Raw genomic sequence first — 21,702 nt, 5'->3', positions numbered from 1 at the left:
TGCTTTACTCTGAAAGGGGGCAAGAACCTGATACAGCTGTCTACAAAGGTCTTGGTACAAACCTCGTTAAAGGTTAGACATTGTCTTAGAGGATAGCTACCTCCAATAGGTGGCACATGACATCCCTCTAACTTTCCCTTGGAGGATAGATAATTTTCTTTCCTATAATCCCAGGGAACATTGCCTGTCCTATAAATCTACAGCAAGAGCAAGAGCTTTCGGATCCTTGTTCGGCAGGCAGCTATCTTCCCCGACTCCTCCATACACAGAAGCGCTTGTTGTGTCCAAAAAAGACTGAATGCGGTCATAAGTTCAAAGAGGACATCAGCAAAGTTATAGCATAAGGCCGGGGTCACACTTGCAAGTGCAAGGCGAGAAACTCGTGCGAGTTTCTTGCCTCAATACCCAGCACAGCCGGGACTCGGGACTGGAGTGTGCGGCTGCATGTACTTCTATGCAGCCACACACTCCGGTCCGAATGCCGGTGGCAGTGCCGGGTACCTGAGGCGAGAAACTCGTGTGAGTTTCGCGCCTTGCACTCGCAAGTGTGACCTCGGCCTTATGCTATTACTTTGCTGAAGTCCCCTTTGAACTTATGACCGCATTCAGTCATTTTTGGACACAACAAGCGCTTCTGTGTATGGAGGAGTCGGGGAAGATAGCTGCCTGCCGAACAAGGATCCGAAAGCTCTTGCTCTTGCTGTAGATTTATATGCAGCCATATTTAGTTCTTTACTTTTCGCTTTCCATCTGAAACTATTTCAGATTATTTTTCAAATGTAATCGCACATATTCTGGCCCTGCCATTAATAGGGACCAAAAGCAGCCACAGGCCATTAAAGCGCGGGAATATACTATAAAATATGCAGACAAGTTTCCTTTCTGCTACAGGCCTTCTGCACCGAAAAAGCTTCAGCTCCGGTCAATTTACGGAACATGGGCATAAAACTTCTTAAAATCTCCTACAACGCGCTGATATTTTAACACTGTAAACAGACGGACAATCCGCTATATAAATGCGCCTTGAGTGCACATACTCTAAAAGTAAACCCTTCTCAAGACTTGACGTTAGGTACGGTAGTTTTCATTAACAAATAAGTTTAACATCTTAAACAGCTAAAGAAGTGGGTGTACCTGAAGTTTTCGGGATACTCAGTCAGGGCCATGTTGATGACATCAGTGGCGTGTTTGTACTGTTTTTGCGCTGACAATAGTAGCGCCAGCAGATGCAGACAGTACAAATCATCCCTTCTTTGTTTCAGCGCCCCCTGGAGGTGTTCTATCGCATCCGATATCTAATAATTAAAAATTATTGTTAGGATCGGTCACTTCTGACATATCTGTGTAATTAAATGCTTGCAATATCCATAAAATAATACATTTCATTTTTTATTTAGAACTTTGCGTTATGCCATTCCTCTCTTATTCCTCCTGGAAATATATGATTAAACTGACAGTTATCACCACCCTGGCCAATAAGTAGTTAAAACCCTGTCCAAATTAATACTGATAGTGTCAGACTATGTCACGTCCTGTTATCAAGAGAAATGGTAATGTCCACTTGTCAATTATTTCCAGGCAGAATAATAGAGGGACAGAACAATACAAATTTGAAAAAAAAATCGTGAATCAGAATTTATATTGTTTTCCTGAATACACGTCAGGGAGAGTGGACAGGTCCCCTTTAAGTCATTTCGGAGAAATCGATTCATCAATGCCTTCCAGTGCTAATTTATGACATTTTTAATATCCAACGCCGATAATTCTGCAACCTCAGCACAATCCATTTCCATCATTACAGGTCACTGAATATTATGCCGCAAATAAAGATGTGACAATGAGATCAGCCCATAGGAACTAATGCGCAGGGTCGTAATAACTAGATAATGAGGATAGAAAACAATAAAGGACAAAGTAGGAGAAATGGAGCGGGTCACCTCCACTCCTTGTATAACGTCACGGTGGACATACCAGGCCGGTTCCGTATGCAGAATTGACGACACCTACTTTTTATGATTTTAGTTTTTTGCTTGATTAATTGGTTGTCACCATTTTATGGTACAAATTAATAAATCATGATATAGAACATTTAACTAGAGAAAAGGAGCCATGGTAGATTTTCCAGTCTAAAGTCCCCAATACTCAATAGCCTAATGTCTGCCGACGTGTTCGGCTGACAGTCTAATGTATATCGGAGGAGATCAGAATACGGCATGTTTGATCTTGGACTGAAGATCCTTTTTTTACTCCATGAGATAATATGAGGTTGAGTTACTTCTCTCGGACAAGCCGTGAATCGGGAAAATCAAGGAGTCCGAGATCAACAGCCAGAAAGGTACATCATAAACAGAGAGAAGAGACAAAGGCGTAATCAGGTAACAGTCCGCGGTCAAAATACCAGGAGGATAGCGGATCAGAGCAACGGGGTTAAACAAATGGATGGTCAGAGGTCCAAGGTCAGGCAGGGATAGATCAACAAGCAAAGCACTAGGCACAGAGGAAACAAACCACACTGAGCTGAAGCTACGGCTGGCAGCTATCTGGGGTTGCCAGCCCAGTTAAGCAGCTGAGTAATCAAGAGAATAGGAAACACCTGAAGGAAGCTCAGCACCTCCCAGTCTCAGATTGCATGGCCGAGCAGTCAACCAAAACACACAGAGCTCAGCAATCCCCTGCACTAATCTGGACGACTGAGCTGTCAATCACTGCATCCTATGACACACTGAGGAGTGGAATCGTAACAGATAACCTATTACCACAGATGTTTGGCAGCAGTGCTCTCATAGACAACACAGGAGCGTTTGGCCGAGCTAGAGATCCTGTATATGGGATATGAAATATGCAAACTGCCTCTTCAGAAAGGATGAGGACTAGAACTCTAGCGCCACCTATTGGAAGTAACTGTCCTAAAAGTCAGTATTGACCCTTTAACGAGCCTTGTCACATTACTTCAAAGCATGAAATCCGATTTGGCTGTAAGAGAGCTTTAAATGGGGTGTAAGGGGTAATGTTTCTCCTTGTGACATGCCAGGGTAAGGAGACTTTTAAGTCTCCTCCTGGAAACTTAAAATGCAAATTGCCTCTTCAGAGAGGAAGAAGACAGGAACTTTAGCGCCACCTATTGGAAGTAGCAATCCTAGAAGTCAGTATCGACCCTTTATCGATCCTTGATGAACGACTGGCCGTACCCTGGCTCATCCATCTAATGTGCATGGCCAGTTTTAGCCTCGGTTCACAGCTGCGATCGGCCCTTCTAGATAAGGCTAACATTTTTCTTTCCTTTAAAGGGAACCTGTCACGTTTAATGAGCAGTCTGATTTTCAGGCAGCATAGAGCCTACAAGAATATAGCAAGGCGATCTGAGCACATTGATATATAGTTTTCTGGAAAAAGATTCAGTATGACTTGTCATTTATTGATTTAAATCCCTGCTCCTTCTAAGCTTAGGAGTCCAGTGGGCGGTCCTTTTAGTGCCTCCACCTACCTCTGTAGGTATATTTATACCTGATAGACTGTCAGTCTCCGAGTAGTAATGCATGCTGGACTCCTAAGCATCGAATGAGCAGAAATATAAGTCAAGGGTAAGGATTACTCAATCTCTTCTCACAAAATGATACCTCAACGATCTGTAGGGAAAAAATATTTAAGAAATCTCACTCAATTTGCTGGGACAGTAAACGAAAGGAAAAAAACACCACAAAAACATGATGTGTGAACATACCCTAATTCAATTTTCATTATGCATTTTAATAATTTTATCCAGCATGGAAAGTGTATGTATATAAATGGCTTCCAAACCCCGGCTACTGCCTTGTCCATTTGCCTGCCTACATCTGCATTGATATCAGAAATAGAAGGCGAGCACCATCACAACAGTCCACACATCCGAACCATCATACGTGTATAAAAGAGACGCAGCCGGCAATACAACTGCTTTACCCTTAGGTGCACATTCATGGAAAATAAGCTAATCCACATAGCAAAAAATAGTAGAAAAGAGCGGCACTCACCGGGTAGTGTAGTCAAGGCTTTATTATAAAAGCATATCAGCGGCAGAACAGGTGCAAAAAGGAGATAGCCACGACGATCGTTTCGCGCTGCAAAGGCGCTTCCACAGGTTACATCTGTGGCACCTGCACAAAAGCATCTATCAGGTTGTAACCTGTGGAAGCGCCTTTGCAGCGCGAAACGATTGTCGTTGCTATCTCCTTTTTGCACCCGTTCTCCCGCTGATATGAATTTATAATAAAGCCTTGACTACACTACCCGGTGAGTGCCGCTCTTTTCTACTATTTTTTGCTATTGATATCAGAATGTTCTCATTTGGAGTACAGCTGATGGCAGTGATGGGTCAGCTCCTGTCTCCTCCTCTGAGTGTGGGGCTGATCAGCGCAATCACCTGCAGCTGCTTCTCCCCACAGGTAGTGACACAGGAGCTGACCCATCACTGCCATCAGCTGTACTCCAAATGAGTACATCCAGATATCAATGCAGCTGAAGGCTTGGAAATAGGCTGTAGAATAGTAGTTGTTTGGAAGCTGCTTAAATTCAATTTTTTTTTACAGGAATGATGGCAATTCCTTTAATAAAGTGACTTGCAAAGTATCATAACTTTCTATACTGGGCTAAATGATAAAAAAAAGTTTAGCTATTGTTTAAACACAGTTTAGATCCTTTGTATGGAGAGACTGGCATCATGTCATGGCATAGACGGCTGGCGTCATACCCATAAAGATCGACACCCTAATCCTTCAGGAATGAGCGTAATGTGGCTGACTACACTCCATAGTGGATAAAGTGCTATTTTGCTTTTGACTACTCTACTAGTGGAGCAAGTGGAGGGCTCGATGTGAGTAATTAGTGAGTCACCACATAGTATATTATATGCTGATTCAAGCACATTGCAGATTTGCGTAATTCGTCTTACTCGATGCAGTGACTCCATACCCTGAGGCTATGTGCACACGTAGCTTTCGGTGGTGCGGATTTTTCCGCACGGATTTTGGAAAAAACGCAGGTCAAAAAGACCTGCGGTTTCACACCTCTACAATGGAGAAGATGTGAAACTGCAGCGGATTCCGCACAAACAATTGAGATGCTGCGGATTGTAACCCGCAGCAAATCCGCACGGAAAAATCCACAGCATGTGCACAGCGTTTTTGGTTTTACCATTGGAAACAATGGTACTGTACAATGCAGCAGAAACTGCTGCGGACCCGCAGGGCCAGAAACGCTGCGGATCCGCAGCAGAATCCGCACCACGTGCACATGGCCTCAATATCTCTTCCAGCTGAGCACATGAATAGCTCCGCCATATAGTAACGCTTTATAATCGCATCCATTTAAAGCGCAGCACGGACGGTCAACACTTTTGGGTTCATTTGAGGATACTTCCTAAGTTAAAGTCAGAAGTTTATGGACACTGCGATTACGTTGTTTGTCTTGTAAACACACTTTGGCCTCCATATGGTGAATGGGAGCCTAGGTGAACGTTACATTTCAGGAAAAGCTCCCCACATGTACATTTTTGGCTTCAGACAAAAATATTTTTTTAAAAATCGGCACATTTTCATCCAGAAAAACACAGATGATTTTCATCCGTATTGTCATCCACGTGCAGTTTCCTAATGTCAATAATTGCAAAGTAGCCGTAAAAATCAGTTGCTGTACGGTTGATCCGTATAGGATCTTTTTTTTCTTTTGCACACCCATAGACTCTAATAGGCGAGACTCATCCGAAAGGCAGAAGAGAAGAGTGCATGCTGCAATTTTCTCCTCTTTACATGAACAAATGGGCTTTGTGAAAAATCTCTCATCTGACCAGCTCAACTGAATATCATTGGTCCTAGTGCTGTCCAAATTGAATGTCAGTCTCCCTTTTAATTGTGGATAATGGAGGAGGTAATATTACTATTTCTAATGACCTAGTGTAGTGAAGAGATAGAAGGGGTAGTCCAGTCTTGGGGTACAAGTCGGCAGTCATTCTATGTGCGCGCTGTCAGGATTCTATGGTGACAGCACATATGCATACTCCCGGCCACATTACGACTAGACGTATGGTCAATTCACTCGTGTGATGACACTGCATTTAATCTTAATTATACAGATGTCTATTCTCAGTTGGTCAAGAAACACAAGCTGTTGTCATAGGAGTCTTAAATGTTGATTTTCAATATTTTTGAATGGCTGCTGGTTGCCTCTTATATCAGCTCCCACAGCTTATTGTCTGCTATCTTTGCAAGACAAGGATGCAGGGTCATTGAACAATCAATGTTTGATAATATGTTGATTGATCATTGTGTGGGACCTTGTGGCTTGTTGACTTACAAAACAGAGGAGGAAAAACTATGCAAACTGATTAAATACTCAAATAATGAGAGATAAACTCATCCCAACTCATCCCACCTCCCCCCTGACTTATGGACCTGAAACACAGATGTGGGTATAAAAAAGGATTTCTATTGTTCTGCAAGGAGAACCAGAGACTCTTTACAAAACCACATCCAGGAACACTCTACAGGTCAGCAGACAGGACATCATGGCTCCATCACATGGGACACAGATTTGACATTCTACAGGCTTAGGGGATCACGGCCCCAGCTGGAAGAATACGGATCTGCCAGATTGGCCATCAATGAACCCATGGATACGTTTGGGGAAGCCAGGATTGGGGCCCACCGGTAATCTAGCTCAATGGAGACATTCGGAGAAGCCAGGTTGTGACCATCCGGTCACGTGGCCACGTGCCCCTATGGACTGTCAGCTTCCTAATCTTGTTGTTACTCCATCTTTGTGGGTGTCAATGGGGGGGGGGGCTAGACACAGCAGTTCTTATCCTGGTGAGTCAGCGGAAGGGTGAGGCTCTGTAATTTGCACAATCTTGTGTATTTGCTGGGACTGTTTTATATGTGATTTGCCTGTTTGGTGGTTCAATAAAGTATTACCATGCTGTTTTACCCTCATATCACCAATGGAAGCTTCTGCACAGGTGCTGCCGGTGCCATCTTGGTGGAGACACTTTTTTTTTCCTCTGGCAAAATGGCATCAGTGGCACCTGCACAAAAGCATCTATCAAGATCGCCCATTGATGGCATGTTATTAAAGGCCCCGTCTCACATAACGAGATCGTTAGCAAGATCGCTGAAACGTCACAGGTTTTGTGACGCAACAGCGATCTCGCTACATGTGACACGTAGCGGCGACCGGCCAGCCACTGCGATCTCGCTGATCGTGCTCGAATGTCCCAGGCCAATTTTTGCTAGTTGGTGTCCCGCTGGCCAGCATGCATCGCTGTGTTTGACGCCGACGAGCGACCTCGTTGGCAACTCAGAACTCATGGACGCAGGCGTGAGTCATCAGTATAGCTGCTGTGTGACAAGGTCCAAACGACCGCCGAGGTCGTTATACGGATTGCCGGATCGTTGCGTCGTTGAGTATATCTGCCAGTTTGACATCTTACTAGCGACCACATAGCGACGTACCAGTGATCCTTACCAGGTCGTATCGCTGTCGGGATCGCTGGAGCATCGCTATGTGTAATGGTACCCAAAAATTCACTGTAATAAGAAATATCTATCAATCATCTATCTATCTATTATCTATCTATTATTTATCATCTATCAATTCCATCTATCATTTATCTATTATATATTATCTATCTATCAATCTATCATCTATCTATCTATTGTCTACAGTGGGAGAAATAAGTATTTGATCCCTTGCTGATTTTGTAAGTTTGACAAAGACATGATCAGTCTATAATTTTAAGGGTAGGTTAATTTTAACATTGAGAGATAGAATATCAAAAATAAAATACTGAAAATCACATTGTATAAATTATATAAATTCATTTGCATTTTGCAGTGAGAAATAAGTACGTGATTCCTCTGGCAAACAAGACTTAATACTTGGTGGCAAAACCCTTGTTGGCAAACACTGCAGTCAGATGTTCTCTGTAGTTGATGAGGTTTGCGCACATGTCAGGAGGAATTTTGGTCCACTCCTCTTTGCAGATCATCCCTAAATCATTAAGATTTTGAGGCTGTCGCTTGGCAACTAGTAGCTTCAACTCTCTCCATAAGTTTTCTATGGGATTAACGTCTGGAGACTGGCTAGGCCACCCCATGACCTTAATGTGCTTCTTTTTGAGCCACTCCTTTGTTGCCTTGGCTGTATGTTTTGGGTCATTGTCTTGCTATAAGACCCAGCCATGACCCATTTTTAATGTCCTGGCGGAGGGAAGGAGGTTGTCACTCAGAATTTTACGGTACATGGCTACATCCATTCTGCCATTGCTGCGGTGAAGTAGTCTTGTGCCCTTAGCAGAGAAACACCCCCAAAACATAATGTTTCCACCTCCATGCTTGACAGTGGGGACGGTTCTTTGTGTCATGGGCAGAATTTCTCTTCCTCAAAACACGGCGAGTGAGTTAATGCCAAAGAGCTCAATTTTTTGTCTCCTCTGACCACAGCAACTTCACCCAATCACTCACAGAATCATCCAGGTGTTCATTGGCAAACTTCAGATGGGCCTGCATATGCGCCTTCTTGAGCAGGGAGACCTTGCGTGCACTGCAGGATTTTAAACCTTTACGGCATAATGTTTTACCAATGGTTTTCTTGGTGACTGTGGTCCCAGCTGCCTTGAAATCACTAACAAGTTCCCCCCGTGTAGTTTTAGGCTGATCTCTTACCTTCATCATGATCAAGGATACCCCGTGAGGTGAGATTTTGCATGCTGCCCCAGATCGATGTCGATTGACATTTATTTTATATTTCTTCCATTTTCTTACTATTGCACCAACAGTTGTCTCCTTCTCACCCAGCGTCTTACTTATGGTTTTGTAGCACATTCTATCTTTGTGCAGCTCTATGACCTTGTCCCTGACATACTCTTTGTCTTGCCCATAATGTAGAGGTTAGAGTTTGACTGACTAATTGAGTCTGTGGACAGGAGTCTTTTATAAAGGTGACTATGTAAGACAGCTGTCTTTAATGCAGGTAACGAGTTGATTAGGAATGTCTAACTGGTCTGTAGGAGCCAGAACTCTTAATCGTTGGTAGGGGATCAAATACTTATTTCTCACCGCAAAATGCAAATAAATGTATATAATTTATACAATGTGATTTTCTCAATTTTATTTTTGATATTCTATCTCTCAATGTTAAAATTAACCTACCCTTAAAATTATAGACTGTTCATGTCTTTGTCAGTAGGCAAACTTACAAAATCAGCAAGGGATCAAATACTTATTTCCCCACTGTATCTATCTGTCTGTCCATGGGAGAAAATGGCAACACTGCAGATACATAACAAGGGTCTGAATTGCCCCCTTCCCTGCCCCCATGGGCCCAGCTGCCACAACAACTTCCCATTGGGTTCCTGTGATTGTCCCATCCCCACTTCCCAGTCTAACTACTTAGATGCATGGTCGCTGTTCACCACAGCACCTAAAGAGGTTAAATTGCTGGGATCACAGCTGATTCCAAAATAAGTAAACCAGTTTCTTCAGGTCTGAGATCTATGTAATCGTATATTCGGTTTGTATCGTTAAATCTGGTGACAGATCCGCTTTAACAGAGGGCTCTTGCCAAAGTCGACTATCTCAGTCAGCTTTTCTGTAATGTTTGACTATCTATCTAACAACCAATAAAAAGAGAACTGCTGGGACAAAAGTATATAATAATGATAGAAATATGTATTAATACATTTTAATAAAACATGGAAAGGGGAGATAAATATGCAACATATGAAATACAGATATAGACAGTGGATGAGCCATATAGGGAGAAAAATTACTGTTACGCTGTGACGGTCTTTGGAAAGAAAGGGGGGGTCTCAAATTGTCCCTTAACTATCCCTAAAGGTAGAGAGTCCCGAGTCTCTGAACTTACTATGCTCCTGATATACCCTAAGCTGTCCTCTCCTACTCCCCCAGGAGGCCCGGGACAGATATGTTAGTGTATAAACATGTAAGACAAACCGGGATAACAAAAAGCAACTTACAAGGGTAGGGAGGAATATAGGGAAGGATAGGCAGGTACAAACCAAATGGGAATAGGATAATGGAGAAAACATACACCCAAAAACGGCACACAACGTTCACAACTGCAGCAACTACGAACTCCAACTTCAGCACACTAACTCCAGCAAGCCAGGAAGTAAACTTTCATAGGCAGGGATGAGAAGAGCTGGCCTGGTTTTATAGAGGGAGAAAGGAGCAGATCAGGAGCAGCTGTGAGATGGAGCTGCATGTCTCCAACCAGCATAATACAAAGAGTCGTTAACCTCTTCAGTGCCAATGGAAACGAAGTCAATTTAACAGGAGGAAGAAAACACACAGTCTAAATAAACGAAAGACCAGTGATTCCCAAAGCGTAATGATCGCCTAACCTCAGATCTCCTAAGAGGATGTTACAATACAATTATTTATATATATATATATATATATGTATATATATATATATATATTCATTCATTCAACTAACAGATGTAAGCACAAAAAAAGAGCTGGTAAGTTAAGGTGCCAACAGTACTACAAGGAGCTATTTTATATAATCTTACTTCTCTAGGTAATTTTTCTCCCTGAGTGACTCACCAACACTCTAGATCTATATCTGATATGTTGGAAATGTATCTCCCCTTTCCCTCTTTTTAATAACATTTATTAATAAAAATTTCTATGATTGTTATATAATTTTGTCTTAGTACTTCTCTTGTTACTGGTTGATGTATCCTATCAGTCCAATTAGGACATTTACCACATTTGGATTTACAATCTCCTTTATTTGTATCTATATATCTATTTCAACCATAGAATTGACCTGAATAAATTACCTATGCTACTATAGTAACAATCAATGTAATCCATAGTTTGTTTCCATGGATAATGAACTTGTGAAGGAAGGACATTCACTTACATCCTATGTAAATTTCATGACATCAGACAGATGGACAGATAGATAAATAGTAAATATCTATCTATCTGGATTAATAAAAAAATAGGGGGCCGCTTAACTTCCACCCCATAGACAAAATCTTTCAAAACAACAGACTGCTGGGTTCCTTTGATCGTCCGTCTCCATTTCTCAGTCTAACCACTTAAAGGAGTTTTCCCATGAAGAAAGTTCATTTTAATCAATAGATCATGCAATAATAATTATTTCCAAAATTGGAAGTGTTTAGATAAAATGTTCCTGTGCTGAGATAATCTTATAAATGTGCCCCTGCTGTGTACTGTGTAATGGCCGTGTCTGACCATACAGGAACATGGTCTGATCATACCACAGCTTCTGGGCAGGGGGAAAAGCAAAGACATTACAGCACTGAATCAATGTCGTTTGGACATTACATTAAAATGCAATAACGGGCGATCAAAAGAACGTATTTGCACAATGTGGTATCATTAAAAACGTCAGCCTGGCAAAAAATAAGCCCTCACCCAACCCCAGATCACGAAAAATGGCATTTTTTTTTTTCTAACAAACTTTGGATTTTTTTTTCAACACTTATATAAACTAGAACCTAGACATGTTTGGTGTCTATGAACTCGTAATGACCTGGAGAATCATAATGGCAGGTCACTTTTAGCATTTAGTGAACCTATCAAAAAAGCCAAGCAAAAAAACAAGTGTGGGATTAAGATTTTTTTGCAATTTCCCCGCACTTGGAATTTTGTTTCCCCGTTTTGTAGTGCACGACATGGTAAAACCAAAGATGTCATTCAAAAGTACAACTTGTCCCGCAAAAAACAAGCCCCCATATGGCCATATTCACGGAAAAATAAAAACGTATGGCTCTGGAAAAGAAGGGGATGGAAAAATGAAAATGCAAAACCAAAAATATCCCTGGTCGTTAAGGGGTTAAAATGAACTTTGTTTGTGGGAAAACCCCTTTCAATGCAGTGTTCCCTGTTCACCATAGCGCCTAAGGGAGTTAAACCGCTGAGATCAAAGCTGACTCCAATCACAGAGGGGGTCTATTGTGTTAAATAGTCAATATTTGTCGAACATTGAGCAGGCTCAGGGCAGGAATCCGCTCCATAAAACTCTTCTCGACTTCTGAAGCACATATTCAGCAGATATCATGAGACGTGGGCAAACGTCAGGCAGGGGATGGATGGTTCGATAAAGGACTCCACAACTCACGGGCCACATAAGCAGCTGCATGGGCCCCTGAGTCTAAAATCTATCTAATATCTATCAATCTATCTATTTATAAATCTATCTATTTATCTATTATCGATCTATTTATTATCTATCCATCTATTATCTATCATCTAGCTATCTCTTGTGACCCACCCTGGCCACATTATATGGTCCATAGCCACGCCCACCGGGTCACATGACTCTGACCTCATCACAGGTCCTTCAAGCATTACACACTCTTTACAATAGTGCTTTAAACACACCCCCTGGGTGGGTTTGTAGGTAACCAGGTCCGCCCATCTCTCTAGTTACCTGGAGACTTCTCCCTTTTTTTTTTTTTTTTTTTTAAAACCAGTTATTTTTATTTAGGTTTCAAAAGATTTTAAACAATAAACAGTGGATATCAATATACATGTAACAATTCACATATCTTGTAGTAATACAATCAAAGCCATCCCCCCCTCCCCCCTCCCCCAATACTCCTTATGCCGGGTATACTTGAGAGTCTTAGCAATCATATCACCGCCATCCAGGCGGACCATATTTTTTCGAAAGTGCCATGCCTTCGCCTGTAAATGCTTTCCTCTAAATGCATTACCGTACGTGTCTGAGCAATAAATTCCCTCCTAGTGGGGGGTTCCGAATCCTTCCATTTTCGTGCTATTAGTTTGCGTGCCACATACAGCAACCTCGCTATTGCCACTTTGTAATGTTCTGAGACAGGTATCCCATCCACCTCCCCCAAAACACACAGCACTGGATTCCTGTCGAGCGTACATGCATAAGCTCTCTCAATTTTGTTGATAACGACCAGCCAGTATGCCACCAGCCGCGGACACGACCATAACATATGTAACAGTCCGGCCTGGTCTGTGCCACATCTAGGGCAGCTAGAGTCTCCCCTCAAGCCCGCCTTGAATAGGACCAACGGTGTTTTGTATGTTCTATGTATTACATATAATTGGGAGAGCCGTGCCTGCTCGCTTAGAGAGATCTTCGGGACATATTCAAGAATAGTCTCCCATTGTTCTGTTGTGAGGGTACCCACCTCCCTCTCCCATTTACTCTTTGCAGTGAGGTGATTGTCCCCCAGATAGGAGTGTAGTAGATCATGATATATGCTCGATATAACTCCCCTCGTCCCTCCTGTCATACACACAAATTCTAGTACAATGTCGCCCTGAACCGTCATGGCTCCCAATCTACACTGTGCCCTCCAAGCATGTCGAAGCATATAGTATTGAAACCCCCATACCGAAGGCAAATCAAATTCCTCTCTCAATGTCTCAAAGGTCTTCAGGTCCGTTCCACTCTGCAGCTGGCACACATATCTTACTCCTTTCGCCTTCCAATTGCCCATTTGACGCAGCTTATTAAGTTCCGGCAGATGCTCATTGTCCCACACCGGTGAGTACCTAGTCAGCTCATCCACCCCTCTGATCCTTTTAATGGTGTCCCATACCTTCTGAATCATGCCTATGGTAGGATATGGTGCTCCCAGTTTCTTAAAGGTACCATCCTCTAGACCCTGGATAAGTGGGCGTCTCCCCGTCACATGTACCAGCACCCGGTGAGCTGCTCCTCCACAATCGAGCTCTCTCCATCCCCTGACAAGCTGGCCCTGTACTGCCAAGAAATAGACCCATGGATTTGGTGCGGCCAGTCCTCCCTCTTCCTTTCCTTTTTGCAGAGTTCCAAATTTAATCCGTGCCTGCTTCTTGCCCCATATCAAGGATCTGAAGATAGAATCAATGCCCCGAAACCGTTTTTTTGGTAGCCATATCGGCGAATTGTGTAAAACGTACATTAGTTGTGGCATAAGGACCATCTTAATCAGGTTAGTTCTACCCGTTACCGTTAAAGCCAATTTGCACCATGCACCTATTTTCCCTTTAAATTTCTCTAGCAGAGGAACCAAATTCAGATCCGTGAATCGGGACAGTGGGGAGACTTCTCCCTTACACATTGAAACAACACCTCAGCAGTATCACTGCTGATCAACACATAAGTCTCCATCCCAAAGCCACCCACTTTGAGACACATAATGGCCATTCAGTATTCTGCCATTCATCCTTTCTCCTGGGACATCCACACAGCGCCCCCCTAGCGGACTCAGTGGTTACTACACCACATACCTCCCCCCCTGTTCAAACTTGTGGGGTTGAATACACAACATTACATCAGGGTCTCGTGACCGGGCACTCACTACACCTTACCCCACAGGTCGAGAGAACCGTCTCCATCTGTCATAAGGCCTCGTTCCTAAGTTAGTCCTCCCCCGCCTCCAGCGGTCAGAATATCGGTCATTGGCTTTGACCCTCCAGTCACGGTCTGTCTGCGTCGTCAGACACTTGTTAGTCACCATCCTTTCTCTATCTAAGCGTCTTGTAACAAATGGTACCCCACCACATCTAAGTTTACTTTTCAGTGCATTAACCTCACAGTTCTTTGCATCTGCTGTCTCTGTAGCAACCTCTAGTTCACACTGTAATCTACGGTGCAACGTATTGGCACGTTGAGCCTCTTTCTCTGCTTCTTCCACCTGGCGTTTCAACTGTTTCAAACGCACATCATTTCCCTCCGCCAGGTCTTGGTACTGCTCAGAGTTATGCCTTTCATCATCCATTTGCCTTAGCACAACCTTCAGTTTTTTCACCGTACGGCGTACTTGCTTGCTAGCAGATTGTCGCACTTTAATTTCTGCATCAAACTGTTCCTCCAGTAGTGTAACCTTTGCTTCTAAGTCGCTATTCTGGCGAACTAATTGCTGATGGGCATTCTCATTCTTCTGAGCATTACTATGTTCTGTCTTCAGATCAATCAAATCAATCAAATCAAATCAAATTTATTATCGCCAAGTACATATTACATATATACAAGGAATTCTTTGTGGCAAAGAGGCAACATAATATATAACAACAGATACAACAAGTAACATCTAACAAGACAGATACAGTATATAGTCTACACATGACGATTTAATTGTTGAACAGAGAGTGGATAGAAGCTGTTCATATGGCGGTTGGTGCTGCATTTGGGGACTCTGAAGAGACGTCCTGAAGGGAGTAGTTGGAATGAGGAGTGTCCCGGGTGAGAGGGATCGGATGAAATTTTCAATGCGTGGGATCGAATACTCTTATCATAAAGATCCTGGATTTTAGGCAGGGGGGAACCTATAATTCTCTCTGCTGTTCTGAAAGTCCTTTGTAAGCGGAGTTTGTCATGCGCAGTGGCTCCCCCATACCAGACTATCAGAGAGGAACAAATCACAGATCTGATGACAGCATTAAAGAATAAGATCAGCAGATTCTTAGACAAACCATATCTTTTCAGCTGACGCAGGAAGAACATCCTCTGTTGTGCTTTTCTTATAACAGCATCCACGTTTTTCCCCCATTTAAGATCATGAGAGATGATAACACCAAGGAATTTGGTCTCTGTGACCCTAAGAACCACTTCGTCATGGATGTAGATTGGAAGTATCTCATGTTGATCTTTCCTAAAATCCACAACCATCTCAGCAGTTTTTTTAGTGTTGAGTACAAGATTATTGGCTTTACACCAGTCACATATTCTTTCCACCTCACTCCGATACAAGTCTTCAGCATTTCCCCTGATGAGACCAATCAGTGTCATATCATCGGCAAATTTCAAGATTTTTACTGAGTCTGCTGAAGAGATGCAATCATTCGTATAGAGAGAAAACAGTAACGGGGACAAAACACACCCCTGAGGTGCCCCGATGTTTGTGACCAAGGTGTCCGAAGTGAATGGTCCAACTTTTACACTCTGTATCCTGGCTGTCAGGAAGTTATAAATCCACAAGCATAAGTTAAGAGGGACTCCAAGAGCTACCATTTTCTTATGAAGTAAATTCGGATCAATGGTATTGAACGCTGAGCTAAATTCCATGAAAAGAATCCGGACATATGAGTGCAGTTCATCTGTATGATCCAAAATGTACTTCAGTGCCAGATTGACAGTGTCGTTTGCCGAACGATTCTCCTTATAGGCAAACTGAAGCGGGTCCCATAGCTTCTGCGTGAATTTTATCAGGTGGGACATCATAATTCTTTCGAAGACTTTCATAGCTACAGATGTGAGTGCTACTGGTCTATAGTCGTTCAACTCAGAGGATCCCACTTTCTTGGGGACAGGGATAATTGTGGAATTTTTCCAACACTGAGGTACAACGCACTCTTTCAGTGACACATTGTATATATTTGTCAGTATAGGGGCAAGCTGGGTAGAACATACTTTCAGACACATTGGAGATACACCATCAGGGCCAGGTGCCTTTTTGACCTTAAGTCCCTTCAGGATGCGTATCCCCTCTGCCTCGGAGATCACTACTTGGGTGTTGCACAATGAATGATCTTTATATGAACAGACTGAGGAGCTTAGAGATGAATAGCCACTGTGTGTAGAGCTTGCCTCAAATCTGCAGTAGAATTCATTTAACTCTGCTGCCAGACTTCTGCTGGGGTTCACTATAGTGGGGTGGCTTTTATAATTGGTGACCTCTCTTAATCCTCTCCATGCAGATCTATTATCTTTTGATGAGAACCTTTCCTCCAGAATCTTTGCATACTCGTGTTTGGCTAACTTGATCTCTTTAGATAGCGAGTTCCTAAGTTTCTTGAATTCAGTAATATCGCCTGCTTTATAAGCCTCCTCTTTTCTCTTACGGATCAACCTGACTTTATTTGTAAACCGCGGCTTGTTGTTTCCCCGAAAGTGGACAGATTTGGATGGAATAAACGTGTCTTCACAAAAACAGATATATGAGGACACTGCATCAACCCATTCATCCAGACCCGAGCATGTTTCCTGGAATACCTCCCAGTCCGTGCATTCAAAGCATGCTTGTAGTTGCAATTTTGCCTCCTCAGACCATGTCTTCTTTGTATAAACTGTAGGTTTGGATGTTTTCAACCTTTGCCTGTAGGCTGGAATTAAATGAATTAGACAATGATCTGAAAAGCCCACTGCTGCTCTCCTCACTGCCCTGTAGGCCCCTTTTATGACTGTATAGCAGTGATCAAGCGTATTGTTCTCTCTCGTGAAGCAGTTTATATGTTGAGTAAATTTGGGGAGATCCAGGTTGAGTTTTCCTTTGTTAAAGTCCCCCATTACAATCACAAATGCTTCTGGAGATCCTTTCTCCCATTCTGATATTTTGCATGCTAATTCACCAATAGCAGCTTTAACAGATGCTTGGGGGGGAATATATACTGCAACCAGAACCATAGATGAAAACTCTCTTGGAGAGTAAAATGGTCTACAATTGAGTGCAAGGTACTCTAGATCTGGAAAGCAACCTTTTCCCAGTATGTTAACATCACAGCACCAGCTAGTGTTGATGTAGAGACATACCCCACCCCCCCTTTGTTTACCTGAAGCTACACAATCACGGTCAGCTCTGTAGATAACAAAACCAGATAGATCCAGACTACAATCAGGGATGGTCTCATTCAACCAGGTCTCAATAAAACAAAGAGCAGCTGAATTGGCCATATCAGATCTCATGTTACAAAGTAAGTTCAGTTCCTCCATTTTGTTAGATAAGGAACGGACATTAGCCAAGTGGAGTGAAGGAAGAGCTGTTCTGAACCCTCTCCTCCGAAGGCGTGCCAGGACTCCTCCTCTCCTACCTCTCTTGCAGTACACCTCCACAGGTTTCACAGAAGTAATGGATTTTATGTGCTCAATTGTTGAATTAGCAATCATGCTCCAAGAAGGGGAGTCCATGAGAAATTGCGGATGATTCCAGAATAATAAATCATCCCTTGAAATCATAAGAGTAGGTTTACAGAGTGCAGTGGCCATGATTACACTCAGCTTGTAGCTATAAAGACTGAACAGTCACAGCTTAGCAAAGTTAAATGTACAACTTTCCATAAAGGGTGCTTCCAGCACTGCTGGGGGGTAGGGCATGGGTGCAACAAGACAGGGACATCAGGGGACATGCCAACAGTCAGTCCAAACCTGCCCAGCTCACCCCTTCAGCTCCACCTGGACCACAAGATCTCCAGAACATCTCCAGCACCGCACACTCCACCAGCTTTCCTATCCCGGGATCATCTGCATTCTGGAAATGGGTACAAGTTGTAGGAAAGTTGGCAGGCAGCTAGCAGCTTCACTCTCCCCCAGCTGAAACCAGGCACGGAGCTCCACGAGGACAGAAATACACCGGTCCCAGCTGGTCGCAGTCTCCACACTACTCCCAGCTCTGCCGAATCCTGTAGCCCTACAGCTCCACGTGGACCACAAGATCTCCAGAACAACTCCAGCACCGCACACTCCACCAGCTTTCCTATCCCGGGATCATCTGCATTCTGGAATTGGTTACAAGTTGTAGGAAAGTTGGCAGGCAGCCAGCAGCTTCACTCTCTCCCAGCTGAATCCAGGCACGGAGCTCCACGAGGACAGAAAGACACCAGTCCCAGCTGATCGCAGTCTCCACACTACTCCCAGCTCTGCCGAATCCTGTAGCTACGCAATGGTGAGTGCTCCAAAGGGAGAATTAACAATTAAACGGGGTAAAAAACTAAAAAAACTCAGGAGCCTCATGCCAGAGCAGCCATCTCCTCGGCGCTCCTCCTCCTCCACAATCAGCATCCATCTGGTCAACCTGAAGTGTGGCCTTTCTCAGCTTGTCATTGGCTAATTCAACGTGTTCTTCCTCCACTTCTTCTTCAAGCTGAACAATGTGAGACTCTAACGGCCTCTTTTCTTCCAAAGCCAGAGCACCCTCACCTCTGTTGTTGGCAATCACATCAGCCAGTTCATCTTTTTCCTGCTGTGCTTGTCTTTTAGCACACTCTGCAGCAGCAAGCTCCGTCTGCAAACGAATCACCTCTGCTTCCATACTTTTCAGTTTCTTTTTGTCTTCACACTGTTCCTCACTCAGGCCTGGCCGCTGTAAGTCTTCGTCCCACTTCTACTCCCGCAGAAGACCTCTTACAGTTTTTGTTAGTACTCCTACCTCTTCTCTGAGAGACTTATTCAGACCTTGCCACAATGCCAGGTGACCTTTGAGCTCGAAGACTTCTTTCTCTAGCTCATCCAGTCTGTGCTCCCTTTCTCTCTCAGAGCCACAGTCACCCCTAGAGTCTGAGTCATGCCGATCATCCGAGTCAACCCTCCAGTTACCCTCTGACCGTGTGTCCACTCTAGTCACCTCATCTCCCAGCCCACCACCTGTCTTGTCACGAGACGTCAGGTCCGTCAGTTGGGCAGATGTACTTCTTTTCCCGGTAAGTTCTACTTCTGACCTGTCCACGTCAGGAGCCGTCACTGTCTCAGTGTCTGCCGGCCCCACAGTCGAAACGTCTCCATCGTCCGACCATACGTCAAACAAAACAAAGTCCTGGCCCCTCTCCAAGGCATAGACTAAGTCCCGGGGTATCCCGCCCCCTTGGCAGACACCACCTTTGGTCCCCTCAAACATTACTCTGTCTACCGTATAGTTCACTGTGACCCCATGTTTACAGCGAACCTGGACCAATCTCTTGGTCAGACAGAAAGTGAGAGGAGATCCTGTCAGAGTCACCTGACACTTTGAGTCCAGCCGACCCGAGACTCCTTCTCGGTGCAGCATTACGGTACACACCTGTGGCCTGTCATTATACGGAAAGAATATTCCACATTCAGAAAACAACATACACGAACATTGCTGTTCCTCTTTTGACACACCGACCCCTTTCTGGACCACCCCAATTTGGGTCACCGCCCCCTCCTGGGACTCCACCCCTTTTTGGGTTAAACCCCCCAATTTGGGTCACCGCCCCCCTCTGGGACTCCACTTCTTTTTGGACTCCCACCCCAATTTGGGTCACCGCCCCCTTCTGGGACTCCACCCCCTTTTGGGCTACCACCCCGATTTGGGCCACCGCCCCCATTCGGGATTTCCCCATGTCCGTTATACCGGCCTTCTCAGACTACAGTTCACACAACACAGTTTATGTCTTTTAATGATACCACACAAGTCCTTGTTGGCACCACCACAGCTCCTGCTGTCACCGATCACCGACACCACCGGCTGCTGTTCACACACAGCGGCTGGTGTCCTCTTCGTAACCCCGCCGAGTTACAAGAAGCCGCTTGTCCCCTTTGAAACCCCGCCGAGTTACCGGAAGCTGCTTGTCCCCTTTGTAACCCCGCCGAGTTACAGGAAGCCGCTTGTCCCCTTCGAAACCTCGCCGAGTTGCCGGAAGCCGCTTGTCCCCTTTGTATCCCCGCCGAGTTGCCGGAAGCCGCTTGTCCCCTTTGTAACCCCGCCGAGTTACAGGAAGCCGCTTGTCACCTTCTTGACTCCCACTGAGCCACCGCAGGCTGACTTGAGAAAAGAAGAAAAAAAACACCACACAAAACTCACGTGTCCTTTCTGTGTGCTATTCAGGACGTTCCATCTCCGCCTGAGACCGTCCAACACACAGGGCGCACCGGGTGCTATTCAGGGAGCGGCCCTCCTCCCAGGGTTTCCCAACACACCGGCCTCACCAGGTCAAGGGGCTTAGCGGGTGCTCTTTAGGACATCCGTCTCCGCCTGAGACTGCCCAACACTCACGCCTCACCAGGTCCAAGGTCATACCACGTGCTCCAGGGAGACGATTCTTCTCCCAGAACCTCCCAACACTGACCCTCCAGGACCTTGCTCACGGAACCCTCCAGGTACACAGTCTTTATCACTGACCCCGGTCAGTACAACATGAACACCTGTCCGTTACCTGTGTCGGCCACACAGGTCCTCGGATACCTCTTCTCCACAGAGGCACCCTATAGCAATCACCAGTGTCTTTCTCACTGACCCCAGTCAGTACAACACGGTTTTCACGACTGTCACCTGCTGGCCGAGCAGGTTCTCGGACTCCTCTACCGCAGAGGTATCCTATAAGTCTCTTTCTCCTGGGGAAACGGCCACACTGGGCTCACCGATCCAGACAGTGCCTTACTCACTAGGCCGCCCCACGGTTCCAGAACCACAGCCGGGCATTGGCTTCCCCAACCGTCAGCCCTCCTGGCTCAGCATTGCCAGCACTGCAACATATGCCCTTAGCAACCAAAACTTTGCAGTCCTCTTCCATTGCTCCCAGCAACAAGGCTAGAACACTGCCCATAGCTTTCTCCACCAAATGTGACCTACCCTAGCCACATTATATGGTCCATAGCCATGCCCACAGGGTCACATGACTCTGACCTCATCACAGGTCCAAGTCTTTACACACTCTTTACAATAGTGCTTTAAACACACACCTGGGTGGGTTTGTAGGTAACCAGGTCCGCCCATCTCTCTAGTTACCTGGAGAGTTCTCCCTTACACATTGAAACAACACCTCAGCAGTATCACTGCTGATCAACACATAAATCTCCATCCCAAAGCCACCCACTTTGAGATACATAACGGCCATTCAGTATTCTGCCATTCATCCTTTCTCCTGGGACATCCACACAGCGCCCCCTAGCGGACTCAGTGGTTACTACACCACACTCTCTATCCCATATCAATCTCTTTATCTATGATTTATTTTATCTATCCTGCTAACTATCTAT

At 44.5% G+C, this 21,702-nt stretch overlaps 1 protein-coding gene across 1 annotated transcript in view; it reads right to left on the bottom strand.

The window, feature by feature from the left end:
* The window catches only part of TTC7A (tetratricopeptide repeat domain 7A), a 421,036-nt gene that overhangs the window by 183,941 nt on the left and 215,393 nt on the right, over positions 1-21,702 (bottom strand). Inside the window, exon 15 of the mRNA XM_073554004.1 lies at positions 1,135-1,295. Within this exon, the coding sequence (XP_073410105.1) occupies positions 1,135-1,295 (161 nt within the window). The remainder of the gene's footprint in view (positions 1-1,134; positions 1,296-21,702) is intronic.

This window comes from Dendrobates tinctorius, unplaced genomic scaffold (genome assembly GCF_039654945.1).
Source record: "Dendrobates tinctorius isolate UK_male_01 unplaced genomic scaffold, ASM3965494v1 ptg000205l, whole genome shotgun sequence".
In the NCBI taxonomy this organism is placed as follows: Eukaryota; Metazoa; Chordata; class Amphibia; order Anura; family Dendrobatidae; genus Dendrobates; species Dendrobates tinctorius.
The sequence above is the reverse complement of the archived record's forward strand: the minus strand, read 5'-3'. Positions and strand labels throughout refer to the sequence as shown.